General features: G+C 56.8%; 1 protein-coding gene across 3 annotated transcripts; it reads left to right on the top strand.

The window, feature by feature from the left end:
- Positions 1-85: 85 nt before the first annotated feature.
- Positions 86-15,019, top strand: LOC143826823 (phosphatidylinositol 4,5-bisphosphate 3-kinase catalytic subunit alpha isoform-like). 3 transcript variants are annotated; one of them, XM_077315892.1, is made up of 23 exons: positions 86-577; positions 1,012-1,212; positions 2,251-2,509; positions 3,500-3,662; positions 3,788-3,997; positions 4,800-5,050; positions 5,615-5,857; positions 6,226-6,311; positions 6,882-6,987; positions 7,260-7,412; positions 7,676-7,810; positions 7,908-8,032; positions 8,643-8,724; positions 8,821-8,985; positions 9,319-9,422; positions 9,687-9,858; positions 10,151-10,251; positions 10,419-10,540; positions 11,189-11,267; positions 11,521-11,691; positions 12,478-12,595; positions 13,001-13,152; positions 14,155-15,019. In XM_077315892.1, the coding sequence occupies exons 3-23, from the start codon at positions 2,321-2,323 to the stop codon at positions 14,438-14,440; spliced, it is 3,213 nt and encodes a 1,070-aa protein (XP_077172007.1). In that variant the 5' UTR covers positions 86-577; positions 1,012-1,212; positions 2,251-2,320; the 3' UTR covers positions 14,441-15,019. The 3 variants fall into 3 exon arrangements, with proteins under 3 accessions (XP_077172007.1, XP_077172006.1, XP_077172005.1); XM_077315890.1 differs by having other exon boundaries at positions 89-577; positions 10,145-10,251; XM_077315891.1 differs by lacking the exon at positions 1,012-1,212 and having other exon boundaries at positions 88-577; positions 10,145-10,251.
- Positions 15,020-15,783: the final 764 nt, after the last annotated feature.

The following is a 15,783-nucleotide window of genomic DNA, read 5'->3' as shown; positions in this document are numbered from 1 at the left end:
CCCCCCTTTGAGCGGGATCCTATGTCCCAGGACAGCTGTGCCGGCTGCAGCCAGAGTTCCCATCGTTGGTGTCGGTGTCTCTCTCCATTTACCCAAGTAGCAATGAGTCCATTTTCTCCAGCGCTGCTCCTTCCTATGGGAGAGGAGGAACGCAAACACTGCCGCTGCCGCCTTCTCTCTCCTCCTTCTGCAACCCCCCCCCCAAACCCCCATCTCCGGACAGTGCCTCCTGCTTGGCGCTGAATGGTGTGGGACGGGGAGGGGGGGTGTCTTTGCTGGGGCAGCCTGCTTGAATTTGGGTGTTGCAGGAAAAGATACTGTTTTTTTCTCCCTCCCCTCCCAGCTGTGAGAAACCGTGGATCCAACGGAAATCCGTGCTTTCCCATGCCGGATACACCACTTGCAAAGGCACTCTGTAGCTGCTGGGGGGTGGGGGTGTGTGGAATGGGATCCGATGCTTGCAGCAGCAGGGGTGGGAGAAGAATCCCTCGATGTGGGGAGGAGGAGGAGGAGGAGGAAGAGCTTTTGCATCCTGCAAACCAAGAAGGAGCCTTGTGACTCAAGGATTCAGCGGCATGTAAGTAGCTTTCTTTTGTTACCGAAAATCCTTTCCAAGCAGGGAGAAGACGGAAGTGTAACCAGGACAAGTTTCGGGGGAGGGGAGGGAAAGGGTGTAAGATATTGTATGGGGTGTCTTATCATTTGGGGTGTCATTGGGGTGTCTGTCATTTGGCTGCTAAGGAATGTTAGATTTTTTGGGGTTTTGGTGGGGGGGGGGGAAGGGACCACTGCAACATTCACGAGCCATGCGTCAGACACATCCATCGCTCCCCCCCTTCCTTTCTGTATCACATGCACCGAACCGTTACCCTGAGTTTAGAAGAGCTCGTAGCTTTGCCCCTGGAGGGTGGCATTGTTATAGAGCGGAGCGTGCTTCAGATACCTGTTAGGGCTGGAGTTCTCACCCCCCCCCCCTTAGAATGTTTTTGAATAAATCATTTTTTGCCACAGTTTTTGACTGCAGAGAGACAGAAAGATGATCGGTTGGCACCGAAGGGGGACTGCTGAAAGGCAGAGAGCAGCAGACAGAAACCCTGCGACATATTCCTAAGGCAGCCTGTCTGTGAATTCATCGGCGCAGAGCCCACCTCTCCGGCGGCGTTCAAGAGCCTCCCCTTCAGCCCCAGCCATTTGCTCATCCTTTGCTCTTGAGTAAGCTGCTTGGGAGAGGGCGGCAGTGACGCATGCACGGCTGGGGTCCTTCACAGCCTCCCGAGAAAGATCCCGGTGGAGACGGAGGGAGCAGAACGGAAAGCCTTCAGCAAAAAATCCTGGGGCTGTGGGAGGGGGGCGGGAGGGGGGGTCTTTGGCTCTGATGTCTGTCAGGCTCGCAAACGTAAAACTGAGCAACGTAGAGTTTGTGCATCATCAGTGCTGACAGCTGACGTTGCGTCTGCTTTATTGCCAAGCCATGTCTGCTTGCTCTCTAAGTGGCTGTGGGCCTGCCTCAGTGCGAAGTCCCCCCCTCAGGATGCCCAGTGGGACTTCCCACCGGACTGGCCCCCAAGCCTTCCTTGCAGACTGGGCAGTAACCACTTGGGGGAGGAGAGCACCTGAGGCAGGCTGGCCAGGAGCACCCAGGGCTGGCAGGCAAAGACTCAGCCAGTCAGATGACTCGCCCAGCCCCGTGGGACCCTCAGGTTGACCACGGACCCTGGAATTCGCCCCCTCCCCCCCAGATGCCTGGGTGGCACAAAAGCAACACAAGATGCTCATAAATACTGAGGGGAGGGGGCTGTCTTTCCCCACTGTCCCCCTCCTCACAGTTTATTGTTCACATGAAGTCAAGCGGCAGGCTCCCTGTGGCAAGACGTGGTCAGAGGTGCTTTGCTAATGTTTGCCTCGCTGTTGCCACCCTGAGCTGCCTCGGGGGTCTTCCTTCTAAGTCCTCACCTGCTGAGCTTCCCAAATCAGATGAGAGGGGCCCTGGAGACATCCTCTCTCTCTTGTTTTGTGCTTGTGTGCTGCGCCCAAACGCGAGAGAGTCGGTTTGGCTGCTTCAGGTCTCTCCTGACCATGGAGGGTCACCAGAGTTCCTTGACCCCAAGTGGTTCCCCGGAGGGCCACATAGCCGGTGTGGAGAAAGGAAAGGCCTCCACGGTGTGATGTGTCTGCAGAGCTCCGGCATGGGGGCAGGGCTGACTTACAGCGGACCCTAACTCTCCCCTCCCTCTCCCTTCTGCCCTTTAGGTGACCGGCATGCTCTAGTCCTCTGGTGTGTCTCTAGCCACGTGCCAGGTCTTCCGGTCCCGTTGCAGCCATGCCGCCACGGCCCTCGTCCGGGGAGCTGTGGGGGCTCCACCTCATGCCCCCGCGGATCATGGTGGATTGCTGCCTACCCAACGGCATGATCGTCACTCTGGAATGTCTGCGGGAAGCTACTCTCCTGGGGATCAAGCACGACCTTTTCAAGGAAGCCCGGAAATACCCTCTTTTCCACCTCCTGCAGGTTGGTCAGTCCAAGGAGGGAGGGCAAAGGACTCCCCGTGGCTGAGGCAGAAGAAGAGGGGGGGGCTGCCAAGAGATGGACAGGGGGAGCTTGCTCTTGCCTGGCTCTGCGTAGCACCCCCAGACTTCCTCGGAGGTCTTCTGTCCAGCACTGACCTTGGCTGACCCCACGTAGCTTCCAAGATCTGACCAGGCTAGGCGAGCCTGGCCCTCCAGGTCAGGGCAGAAAAAGAGCGGGAACCGGTATTCAGTCACCAGTTTACCCCTTCTGGGTTGCCAACACAGGAGGGGATGGGCTCGGACCCACCGACAGCGTCACCGGCCTGGAAGGCTAGGCCAGCCGCCTCTCCCACCACCAGTGACCGGGAGCGAGCTGAGTCCCTCTGGTCCACGGACACTCTCCTTATCGTGCCAGGGTTTGCTGAGGAACCTGCCCTGCTTCAAAGAGGCTTGGGGACCAGAATGCCTGCGTTCTCTGTGCATGAGCAGAGTCTAGGGCAGGGTCCCTCAGCATGGTGCCAATAGGTACCCAGCTTTTGAGGCCCCTGCCAAGGGTTTTTAGGAGTGGAGTGGGGCCAGACTGGGACTCCTGCCAAGCAGGGCTTCTGACTGGCCACTGCAGATCGGATTTGCTGTACAGAATGGTGGCAGTTTCCCGCTTGGGTTGGGCTTTATTCTGTGTGTTTTTTTAAATTACTCCTCTTGTCCCCTGCGCTTGGGCTTCCTCCCTCTCTTTCTGCGTGTGAGTGAGCGAGAGAGAGTCGCCATTTTGTGGTGCACCCACCACCCTTTGCCAGAACCCCAAAGGGTGCCTGCAGGCTCTGAAATGATCTAGAGAGAGCAGGAGCCAGACTCCTGGGGGTCTACTGATGAAACGAGGTGAAGTGAGGCTGCTGTGAGCAGGAGCAGGGGGCCTGGATGGTGTGTGGGTGGGAAAGGGGTTCTCCTGAGGACTCCGGGTCCCCAGCCCCGTTCATTTTCATCCCCACAGGACGAATCCTCCTACATCTTTGTGGGGGTGACTCAGGAAGCAGAGAGGGAAGAATTCTACGATGAGTCACGGCGTCTCTGCGATCTGCGCCTCTTCCAACCCATCCTCAAGGTCATTGAGCCAGTGGGCAACCGAGAGGAGAAGATCTTGAACCGGGAGATTGGTGAGTCGCAGGCCCCGGGCCAAATCAGAGCCAACTGAACTTGTTGCCAGGACAGGAGGGCAGTGGTCTTGGGGAGGGCTGAGGCTCCGTTCTGCAGTCCCTCTGACCCATCTTCTCTGGCACAGGGTTTGCCATTGGGATGCCCATCTGTGAATTTGAGCTTGTCAAGGACCCTGAGGTGCAGGAATTCCGGAGAAATATCCTCTCCGTTTGCCGTGAAGCTGTGGAGACGCGGGGAGCTGTTGGGCCGCAAAGCCAGGCTCTGTATGTCTACCCCCCCAACGTGGAGTCCAGCCCAGAGTTGCCCAAACATGTCTATAGCAAACTGGACAAAGGTAACTTCTAGGGATGCAAGCGCTGGGTTGGGAGAGTCCTGGAGGGAGGCAGGGTTTGGGGCAGAAAGGAACCTCTGCAGGCTCTGAGGCCAGAGAGTCCTCCAAGGGATCTTGTTTTTGCCGTTAGATCAGTTGCAAGTACAGGAGAACTCCTGACTTCACCTGCAGAATGGCAACCCTTAGTAATCTGAGGGAGGCACAAAGCAGGGCTTTCAGAAATGACTGAAAGAGGGAAAGGGCTAGAAGTTCTTCCTTCCTCCTTAGCAGAGTTCTGAGCCTGTTTGGGCTGCCCTTTTTTTCTCCGAAGCCATTCCCTGCAGCCGCTACAGTGCTGTGGAGAACCCAAGCAGAGTTCAGGGAACCCAGATCCACTTTGTTAAAAACCGTAACAGGTAGCTTGGCCCTTATAAAACTAGAAAGGGAGCACCAGTGTTTTCCTCATTTTCTGGGCCTGATTGATTACAAATCAATAAAACAGAACCAGAGGTACAGCCAAAAAGCCATTTTAAAAAAAGCAATCAGGTCATACCCAGTGCCCCCTAAATGCCCCCTTAAAATAAAGGTTATCCAAAAGTTTGGTCAGGGGAGACTCTGAGGAAAAGACAGCCACAGCGAGGAACCCAGTAGGAGAAGAAGTCCGGCCTCTGGCTCAGGCCCTGCAGGAGGCAAGCGTGCCAGGAGCTAGGACCAGGCCCATGGGCCACCCTTCCCCTAAAACCCATCTTGCTATCTACCACATATGAGGGACTGGCTCACGTGAGTGACTCTTCCTTGTCCTGCTTTCCCCCTCCGTCTCCTGAAGGTCGGATCATAGTGACCATTTGGGTTATTGTGTCTCCAAACAACGACAAACAGAAATATACCCTCAAGACGCCACACGATGCGCTGCCGGAGCAGGTGATCGCCGAGGCCATCCGAAAGAAGACGCGCAGCATGCACCTGTCGCCAGAGCAGCTGCGCTTGTGTGTGCAGGAGTACCAGGGGAAGTACCTCCTGAAGGTGTGCGGCTGCGATGAGTATTTACTCGAGAAATATCCACTCAGCCAGTACAAGGTGAGGGCCCTTTACGCCCACGAGGAATGACCCTCCCTGCAAGTCCTGCTTTGCCACATGAGGAACACCCACCCACCCACACATACCTACACCAGAGCCATCTGTGCAAGGGCCGTTGACTTTCTCTCTCCTTACTAACCAACCCGGAGGTGCTATTAATGGTAGCAGAGCAAGCTGTGAAAGAACCTGATCATGAGGCATGCACCCCATTCAATGGGAAGCTCCCCTCTATTTGAACCTCTGTGTGTCTAGTACAATCCCACCTGTTCTTCCAAAGTTATGAGGGTGCCGTACATAGTTCTGTCTTGCCCTTTTTATCTTTGCAACAGCCCTACAGGGTAAGTTAGGCTGACTGTCCCAGCGACTCCCAGTGAGCATCACGGCAGAACAGGCATTCTTTCCAGGGTCTCCCAGATTCTCGTCTGACTCACAAACTCCTCCTCCACTGGCTTTTGGTGGTCTCTGTTGAAATGAATGAGAGCTAAATGAAGGCACTGGCAGGATATGGTGGCAGACCGAGCTACTTTGTCTACAGTGTGTTCTTTTCCTCTTCTCTACCTCCAGTACATGAGGAACTGCATTGCCATTGGCCGCCTGCCCCACTTGATGCTCATGAGCAAGGAGAGCCTCTATGGCCAGCTGCCGGCCAACGTGTTTGTTCTGCCTTCCTATGCACGCCGCTCTGCCCCTTCCTCACACGTCAACGGAGACGTCCCCACCAAGTCGCTCTGGTCCATCAACAGCCTTTTGCGAATCAAGATCTTGTGTGCCACCTACGTCAATGTCAACATCCGCGATATCGATAAGGTGGGGCAGGAGGGAGGGAGGCCCAACTGGGCACCGGGGCCAGGTGATGGGCCTCACGCTGCACGACCAGCTAAACCTTTGGCAGGGCCGCCAGCGTCACCGGACCTGCTGCACCCTGGGCCACCCCATTTGCCTCAGGCATGCTACTCCCCTTGGACACCAGTGCTGAGGTCCCTTTTCCTGATCTCCTGAGAAGTCTGAACTGCCCAGAATTATGGGGAAATGCAGATGTGGCAGACAGTTTTGCTGGGTTTTCTCTCTGGGAAGCATGGGGCTCACCAGATCTTCTGGGAGAAGAAGGGGCTAACATTGACAGAGCAGGGGGACGACTGAGGGCTGATCTCATCTTTCCCTCTCTCGCTATGTAGATCTATGTCCGGACGGGAATTTTCCACGGTGGGGAGCCCCTTTGTGACAACGTGAACACCCAGCGCGTCCCCTGCTCCAACCCCCGGTAATCAAGACAGACGAATGTGGTGGAGGGTTGTAACGAGGGAATTTTAATTATTGTTTTATGGGATTTTTTTAATTGTTGAGAGTTGTTAACCACCATGAGCCATATAAACAAACAAATAAATAAATGCAGGGAGGAGGAAAGTCCAAGGGACAGTTGTGCCCTGGGAGTTCAGCTATGGTACAAGCACTGTTCTCTGGAGTAGTTTCACATGAGTAGACCTGCTGGTCTGCAGTAGTACACCTCGGCAGGAGTCTGGTAGCCCTTGAGAGACCCACAGGAGTTTTGGGGCATGGTCTCTCAGGAGTCAGAGCTCCCATTGCTGATATCTGAGAAAGGGAACTGTGCCCCCCCCTCTCCCAATCTTGTTGCTGTCTGAGGTGCCCCAGAGCTTGAATCTGGGTATTCTCAGGATTGAATGTGAGAGCCCGACTCTTTAGTTTAAAAAGGTCTGGAAGCTCCGGAAACAGAAATCCCAGTGCAAATCCACAGGCTGGGTTGTGCCGCCTTGCAAGGGAGGCAGGGACATCCCCGTCCAGCTGACTCCAGGGAGACTCTCTTTATCGGCAGGTGGAACGAGTGGCTCTCCTACGACATCTATCTTACCGACTTGCCGCGAGCTGCCCGCCTCTGCGTGTCCATCTGCTCAGTGAAAGGCCGCAAGGGGGCCAAGGAGGTAGGCGTCCTCAGGGCACGGAGGGAGGCCTGGGAGCGTGGCTTGGGAGCCAGGTCTCACACAGCCCCGCATGGTCTATGGAGCGGTCGTGGCCCAGTGGAAGAGCCTCTGCTTTGTCCCGGGTGCAATCCCTGCCACCTCCAGTTCAGGGATCTGGCAGGAGGTGACGTGAAAGATCTCTGCCTGGGACCCGGGAGAGCCATTTCTGGACCTAGCTGGAGCAAGGGTCTGTGTCAGGAGCAGGCTGCTTCATGCGTGTGCCCACTTGACAGGAGCACTGCCCCCTTGCCTGGGGCAACGTCAACCTCTTTGACTACAAAGACACCCTGGTGGCCGGGAAGATGGCGCTGAACCTGTGGCCCGTTCCCCACGGCCTGGAGGACCTGCTCAACCCCATCGGAGTGGGAGGCTCCAATCCTAATAAGGTGAGGCTGCTCACCTGCCGCCTGACAGGGCACCTCTTCTCTCGTGGGCGGGGAAGGCGGAGGCTGAATGGGGGAGCCCACCAGAGCCATAGTGGGAATCATTTCAGGAGGAGGTTCAGTCCAGGAACAGAAAAGAGATCAGCTGCCGGGGGGGGGGTGAGGTCAGGGGGGGTGAGGTCAGGGGGGGAAGGGGAGAGCCCTAACTGCCTGTAAAGCCCTGACTAGCAGCACCTGGCTTGGCTGCCCCACTTCCCCCTCCACAGGAGACTCCTTGCCTTGAGCTGGAATTCACCTGGTACAGCCACACCGTCAAATTTGCCGACGCCACTGAAATAGAGGAGCACGCCAACTGGGCCATGTCTCGGGAGCTGGGGCTCAACTACTGCATGGTGGGACTGGTAAGGGCGCCAGCTTGGAGCGTGGACAGGGGGCAGAGGCTAGAAGCGAGGGAAGCGAGCTGGGTGGGGAGACGAACTTCTCTCTCCCTTCCTCCAGAGTAACCGCCTGGCCCGGGACAGCTCCCTTGACGAAAGTGAACTGGAGCAGCTCCGGAACATTTGCAACCGGGACCCGCTTTCGGAGATCACGGAGCAGGAGAAGGACTTCCTGTGGAGGCACCGGTGGGTGGGCTCAAGCCTTGCCCGCGTTCTCTCCCGACGGGGAGCAGCTCTTGGCTGTTCTCGTTCACTCTTCCAGGCTGCTCGGCCTGAGGGGCAAGAGCTTGCTCCTTTTCGGCTTCGCGGCCACCCCCTGCAGGGTATGCAAGCGACGGCCTTGTCAGGAGCAGCCCCACAATTGTGGAACGGCCTCCCCAGGGAGGTCCGCCTGGCCCCCTCTTTGCACCTTCAGGAAGCAGCGGGAGGCATTATTTTAGGACCGCATTTGGTTAAGTGTCCTTGGTGATTTTCAATGCTGATTTTATGGTTTCAGTGCAGTTTATTATATGTTTCAACTCTGCTTGAAAGCCACCTAGAAAGGCAGCTAATAAATGTTTTTAATAAATACAAATAAATAGATGTGAAGTGGGTTAGGTGAGAGAAAACGACTGGCCTGCGGATGCCCTGCAGGCCACCGCAGCAGAGTGGAGAGTGAACCTGGGTCTCCCACCTCCTTGTCCACCGCTGTCACCACTGCTCCATGCTGGCAGATACATGGATTGCAGGGAGGCAGAACTCTGTGGTCCAAACAGGGGGCGGCCCGAGTGTTAACAGTTCGCTCCTTTCCTTCCAGGCACTACTGCGTCAACATCCCGGAGACCCTCCCTAAACTCCTGCTGTCTGTCAAGTGGAATTCACGGGACGAGGTGGCTCAGGTGAGGCTAGCATGTCCTGTGTGGGCAGCCCTGCCCCAGCCCTGTGGCTGACGGCTGCCATTTCAGTGGTCCCCGCCTCCCTTCCTGCCCTGCCAGATGTATTGCCTTCTCCGGGAGTGGCCCCTCATCAAACCAGAGCTCTCCATGGAACTCCTGGACTGCAATTTCCCTGACCCCGTCGTGAGGGAGTTCGCCCTGAAATGCCTCGTGAAGGGCCTGACGGATGACAAGCTCTCTCAGTACCTCATCCAGCTCGTGCAGGTAGTGGGCTGGAGGCCAGGGGTGGGCCACTGGAAGGTGACTTGCGGCTGTGTGTCTGGCACCCACCACAGTGCCAGCTGGCCCGTCTGGGGCAATCGCAAGAGCATCTGCGTGGCAGGCATCAGGAGCAGGCCAGCTTGGGCTCAGGGGAGGGGCCATGGCTCAGTGGCAGAGCCCCTGCCTGGCATGCAGAAGATCCCAGGTTCAATCCCCAGCAGCATCTCCGGTTCAAGAGTGCCAGGCAGGAGGTGATGGGGAAGATTTCTGCCTGAGACCCTGCAGAGCGGCTGCCAGCTGACCACCCCCCTGACTAGCCTCATCTCCTTTTGGAAGGTTCTCAAGTACGAGCAGTATCTGGACAACCCCCTGGCCCGATTTCTTACCATGAAGGCTCTGACGAACCAGCGGATCGGACACTTCTACTTCTGGCATCTCAAGTATGTGTGGCCGCGAGGGAAGCGATGGCGGGCGGGGAGGGAAGCCCCACCTCCACAGCAGTTTTGTAATGGAGCAGAAGAGCCTCAGCTTGTAGCTGGATGAGCTTCCATGGCCCAACTCCCTCCCACAAAAAAGGCCCTGCCAAGCTGTCCTGCCTTCTCTTACCCAGGAGAAAGTGGGAAGGGGTGTTGGGAAGGGCAGGCGGGCTGACTGCCAGAGGCCAGCAGTGTGTCCTGTGACAGATCCCGTCTTCTCTCCTGCAGGTCTGAGATGCACAGCAAGCCCGTTTCTCAGCGCTTCGGGCTAATGCTGGAGGCCTTTTGCCGGGGCTGTGGGATGTACCTGAAGCACCTGAACCGGCAGGTGGAGGCCATGGAGAAGCTCATCAACCTGACCGACATCCTGAAGCAAGAGAAAAAGGACGAGACGCAGAAGGTACCTGCCACAGACCCTCTTTCCTTTTTGTTCTGTTCCTCGTAAGCCCTGGAGAAAGGCGGTTCAGGGATTCCCCAGAGACCCTCCTGCACCCTGAGGAGTGAAGCCCACCTTTTTCTGAAGCACACTGAGGCAGAATCATCAGGAGGGAGAGGCCGGGGAAGTGTTGGACAGGGGAAACCTTCCCCTTCCTTTGGCATCTGTGTTTGGCTATGGTCAGTGCAGGAAAGCACTTTGCATATCCTCAGGAACACTCTCTGTTTGGTCCCCCCCCCCTCCTCCCAAGATGCAGATGAAGTTCCTGGTGGAGCAAATGAGGAGGCCGGATTATATGGAGGCACTTCAGGGCTTTATCTGCCCACTCAACCCCGTGCACCAGCTGGGCAATCTCCGGTAAGACCCGGCTTTCTCCGGGGCGAGAGAAGTTCAGCCTGACAATGGGGGGGGGGGGCTGGCCAGGGCTCCTGGGTTTGGGGTTGGGGGCAGGGATTGGTGGACTGGGGGCAGGGAAAGGCCAGCTCCGAAGAGGCACCTCTGACCCAGGCTCCCTCTGCCGCCAGGCTGGACGAGTGCCGGATCATGTCCTCTGCCAAGCGGCCGTTGTGGCTGAACTGGGAAAATCCCGACATCATGTCCGAGCTGCTCTTCACCAACCACGAGATCATTTTCAAAAATGGGGATGGTGAGCACTGCTGAGCAGAGCAGGCAAGGAGGCCGGGCCGGGGTGAGAGCGGGAGAGGCTGCTTGCTGGGGCAGGAGAGAGGGTCGCCTCGTCTCAACGGTCTGTCTCGCAGTGGGGCAGGCAGGGGACGTCCATGCCCAGCGTCTAGCCTCCTGGCTCAGTCATGCTGGACCACCAGCGTCTGTTTCCTTCCATCACCACCGGATGCCCTCCAGGAGGCCCACAGCCACGGCCGCCACCCCGCTGTTAATGTTTGCTGGTTATCAGTTCTGGCGAAGGCTCCCTCCCCCATGAATGCAGATGTCAGATTTGCTGGTCTTCACCAGCTCTGGCTGCAGCAAGCCCCCTGCCTGGAGGATTTCTTTTGCTGCTTCTGAGTCTTCCCTGCCAGTTTCATGGGGAGCCCTCAAGTTCCAGCAAGGGAAGAGAAGAGGGCTTTCTCTGCTCTGCCTGTGGGTGTTTCCTCCGTGGATGTAGCTCACTCTTTTCCAAAGCCATGCTAAGGGCCATTCTAGGACTTCATGAGGAAGACAAGGGGCCAAACCAAACTGGGAGACCATTTTCCCCTCCCACGCCCGCCCTTTAGCCCCGCCTCCAGTATGACCCTCATATTTGTCTTTGCTCTGTTCCCCACTCTGTTGCTCCTAGACCTCCGGCAGGATATGCTCACCCTGCAAATCATCCGGATCATGGAGAGCATGTGGCAGAACCAGGGCCTGGACCTTCGGTAGGGAGAATGTGAGCCGGTTGGTCGTGGCCTGGGGTGGGCATTGGGCCAAGCAGCCGGGATTTTCCCCTTGCAGTCGCCACATGCAGCAGCTTCTCAGGGCAGCTGGAGGGCCTTGCACTGTGTCCCACAGAGACCGCTCTGCACAAGCTGCTTCCCCCCCCCCCAGCCAAGCAGTCAGAAGTGGGCCCCCGCTTAGCTTGGGAGCCAACAGCTGCCTGACCCGCCTGGTGTTCTTCTGGGCCCCTTGCAGGATGCTGCCCTACGGGTGCCTGTCCATCGGGGACTGTGTGGGCCTCATTGAAGTGGTGAAGAGCTCCCACACCATCATGCAGATCCAGTGCAAGGGAGGCCTGAAGGGGGCACTGCAGTTCAACAGTAATGCCTTGCACCACTGGCTGAAGGACAAGAACAAGGGAGAGGGGTCAGTCCTGGGCACTGCGGGGGGGGGGGCTGGGGGGGCCTCCTTTGCATTGAGAGTGTTAGGGGGACCTTGGAGGGTCAGACCAAAAGTCCACCCCTAGCCCCAGCAGCTGCCTCTCCTGCAGAGATGCTTTCACTTTTGTCATCCAAGAACTGCAGAAGAGACTTGTTGGATCAGGCCAGTCGTCCACCTCTTCCGGCATCCTGCCTTTTCACACGATGGCCAACCATCTTCCGCAAGGGATGTGTAGACAAATATGCTTCCCAACCGTCTTCTGCACTCTCTGACAGACCTCTCCTGCATGAACCTGTCAAATCCCCTTTTAAAGTTCTCCATCCCTGTGGCCTTCAGTCCATCCTTTGGCAGCAAAGTTCGCATTTAAGTCAGCCCCTGTGCCTAGAAGCAGCTCCTTTTGTCCTTCCTGCATCTGCTGCCCCTCAATTTCATGGGACGCGTCCCTGTTGTTAGATCCGGCTGCTGTGAATGTTCCAGGGGCTTAGCGAGGGCCATCGCCACACCCTGTGGAGCCTGTTCCGTAAATGAAGGGCCCCATTCTGTCCTGGGAAGAACCACTTTCTTGGGGGGGGGAGCCAGAAGCCAGGCAGGAGGCCGTGAGGAGTCCAGGCAACGGGATGAACGGGTGTGGGTTTGCGTGACGTGGGCAGCAGGCGTGGTGGGGTCGGCCACACAATTCTGGGGACGTCCACTGAGTCTGGGTCAGTCTGGGAGAGTCTGGTGTGGGTGGGGAGGACCTTTGTTTAGTTAACCCTTTCTTTCCTGGCGTAGTTACGATGCGGCCATTGACCTCTTCACACGCTCCTGCGCCGGCTACTGCGTGGCCACGTTTATCCTGGGCATCGGGGACCGGCACAACAGCAACATCATGGTCAAGGATGATGGACAGGTGAGGCACGTCCAGTGTTCCCTCTTCCTGCCTGTTCTCTCCCACCCACTGGGAAAGGGAGGGGCTTGGTGAGGGAGCATGTCCTTCGCATGCAGACGGTCCCCGGTTCAATCCCCGGCAGCACCTCCAGTTCAAAGGACCAGGCAGCAGGTGATGGGAAAGATGTCTCGCTTGAGACCTTGGCAGGGGGGTAGTCAAACTGTGCCCCCCCCAGAAGTCCATGGACTACTATTCCCATGAGCCCCTGCCGACGAACGCTGGTGCACTCAGCGTAAGGCAGATTCATGGTTCTTGTCGTGTGTCCCGTGCCCCTTTGTCCTCACTGGTTCTGGTCAATGAAGCTCCGTGCTGAGAGATGCTCTGCCCTCCCCTCCCCTCCCCTCCCCTCCCCGTTGGCCCCTTCAGCTCTTCCATATAGACTTCGGGCACTTCCTGGACCACAAGAAGAAGAAGTTTGGCTACAAGCGGGAGCGGGTCCCCTTTGTCCTCACCCAGGATTTCCTCATCGTCATCAGCAAAGGGGTGCAGGAGTGCACAAAGACCAAAGAGTTTGAGAGGTGAGAGCCAAGTGGCCTGTGCACTTATTCTGCACGCAGGGAAGCATTTTGCGCGGCTTTTTTCACCATTCATGGTCACTTCCCACCGGTCTAAACTGGTGAGCGAAATGTCAGAAGTGTTAAACCCAATGGAACAGCTCCATCCAGACGGTGCCTCAGCAAAGGCCCTCGAGCCCTCCTCCGAGAGCAAGAGTCCCCTGCCTCTGTGTGCCCGAGGGCCCCTGCGGAGTTCGGGCCAATGGTGGAGGTGGGGGTGGGTACGTCCACCAAGCGGCCTATGCAGCGGGCAGAGCCAAGGGCAAGATCCCAGGCAAGGGGCCGAGCCCAGCTCTTCTAGATACTGTTCAGCACTCTGCTTAGCAGGGGCCTTGTTGGCCAGCATCTTCTCGCCTCCTAACAGCCACCCTCCCCTGTGCTGTGGTGGCAGCTACTGCCCAAGCAGTGTTCTGTTGTTAATCTACAGAAGCCAGTCAGAAGCCCGGCTGGATAATTTGAGAGGCGTAGCTGTGTCGGTCTGCAGTGGGACGGTCAGATTTGAGTCCAGGAGCACCTCAGAGACCAATCCGTTATGCGGAGTCCAGGCTCCCTTTGCCAGACGCACAGGGTTCTTATCCTACTGCAGATGCAGATCTTCTGCCCCCGGGAATGTCTTCTTTGCTGTAATCAAACCGATCCCATTCTGCATCATACCTCCTCTGCCCCTCCCACTTTCTGAGCGGGAGAGGAGTCGGCAGTATCCGACAAAGACAACTCTGGCTCCCGAAAACTCCTACCCTGAAAATCTTGTGGTCTCTCAGGTGTTGCCGGACTTGGATATGCATTCCCCATCTACCTGTTCAGGGCGTCTTGAAATGCCTGCTTCTTTCTGCAGGGGGTGGGCCCTTGCTTTATTCCTGCCAAGGCTCTCTTTGGGTTCCCGTTCCTATTCCGGGGAATCCAGGAGCGTGAGCCCGCAGGGCATCCCCTCCTGCCTAGGCCAACGGCCCCTTTTCACCCCGCTAGGTTCCAAGAGATGTGCTACAAGGCCTACCTGACCATCCGCCAACACGCCAACCTGCTGATCAACCTCTTTTCCATGATGCTGGGTTCCGGGATGCCAGAGCTCCAGTCCTTTGATGACGTGGCCTATCTGCGCAAGACTCTGGCCCTGGATAAGTCCGAGCAGGAGGCACTCGAATACTTCACCAAACAGATGAACGAGGCCCACCACGGTGGGTGGACCACCAAGATGGACTGGATATTCCACACTATCCGCCACATGCCACTGAGTGAGGCAAGCCACGACTGATGGACCCAGCCAGAGGAGAGAGCCTGCTGGCCCTCCGAGAGGCAAGGGGGACCCACGTGCTGCGTCAAATCTCTTAGGTAACCTGGTTCCTCACTCTCTCTCTCTCTCGGGACTGGCAGAGAGACTCTGGGAGGCCTGCTTTGTCTACAGAAGGTGAGAGGAGAGGCCCCGAGGGGAAGGAGGCAGAGGAGAAAGTGGAAGCCCAGGTCCCTGGGGGCCTTGCAGAGACACGAGAAAGGACGGTGTTCAGATAAGACCCCCCTCCCCAATTTTTTCTTCCACAGAATTTAAATTCTCTCCCCTTCTTTCATGTGTGGGCTAAACAGGAGTCCCCCTCCTCTCCCCTCTGGGCAGCTTTATACTTGAATCCCCCCCCAAAAAAAATCTTTTTTCATGCCCCCTCTTGTAATTCCTTGAGGATAGGATGGGGAGGGGGGGTGGGAGGCGGGGGGGAGAGGTGTGAAGACCCCTTTTCTGTTTCAGGGTGGACAGCAAGCAAAAGAAACAATACTTGAATATGTCCAGAGTTGGAAAGGAAAAACAATAATTTTCTTTTTCAAATAAATTTTTTAAAAGAAAGGATTTGGATTGGGAGGGCAAGTATGGTTTCTCCTTGGGTTGGAAATGTGAGTCTGCCTGACTCTTCTTGAGAGGGTTCTTCTCTGAGCTGCTTGGGGTGAGCCCCCAGGACGGGAGGGGTCGTGCGAACTCAGGAGCTGCAGAAATGAGACGGCTCTTGTCCACTCAGTTCCTGACAAACGTTCCGTGTGGTTCCACCATATCGCCTTCCATTGAGAGGACCCTAAAAGGGTGAATCTTGGGGCACCAAGGACACTATTTGCAGGAGCTGAAGCCACAAGGGATGCAGGAAGCTGCCTTCTAAGGAGTCAGACCTTGGCCCATCCAGATCAGCCTGGCCTGCTCAGCTGGCAGGGGCGCTCCAAGTCCCAGGCAGAGTGGTCTTTTGCATCACCTCTTAACTGGAGATACCAGGGAGTGAACCTGGGACCTTCTGCACACCAATCAGAGGCTCTGCCACTGAACCACCACAGCCCCTGCCACGAATGTTTCGCCTTGCAAGATGCCACAAAGTTCCACTTTAGTCTTTGCTGTCCTGCTACGCTTTGAGGTCTGAGTGTGACTCCTGAGAACAGCCCCCCCCCCCCCGCAAGGGGCAGAACGTGGGCCCTTACCGACTGTGGAAGGCCGGAAGACCACGCAAAGCTGGAGGGAGGGAGACCGGATTTTGGAAGAAGGCCATCCAGAACTTCCAGTTCTGAAATCCCTTGAGGGGAAGGAAGGGGATGTGTTAGTAGAATGGATCCCACGAGTTTCTTCACACT

Source organism: Paroedura picta, chromosome 16, assembly GCF_049243985.1.
Source record: "Paroedura picta isolate Pp20150507F chromosome 16, Ppicta_v3.0, whole genome shotgun sequence".
NCBI classification, from domain to species: domain Eukaryota; kingdom Metazoa; phylum Chordata; class Lepidosauria; order Squamata; family Gekkonidae; genus Paroedura; species Paroedura picta.
The sequence above is the reverse complement of the archived record's forward strand: the minus strand, read 5'-3'. Positions and strand labels throughout refer to the sequence as shown.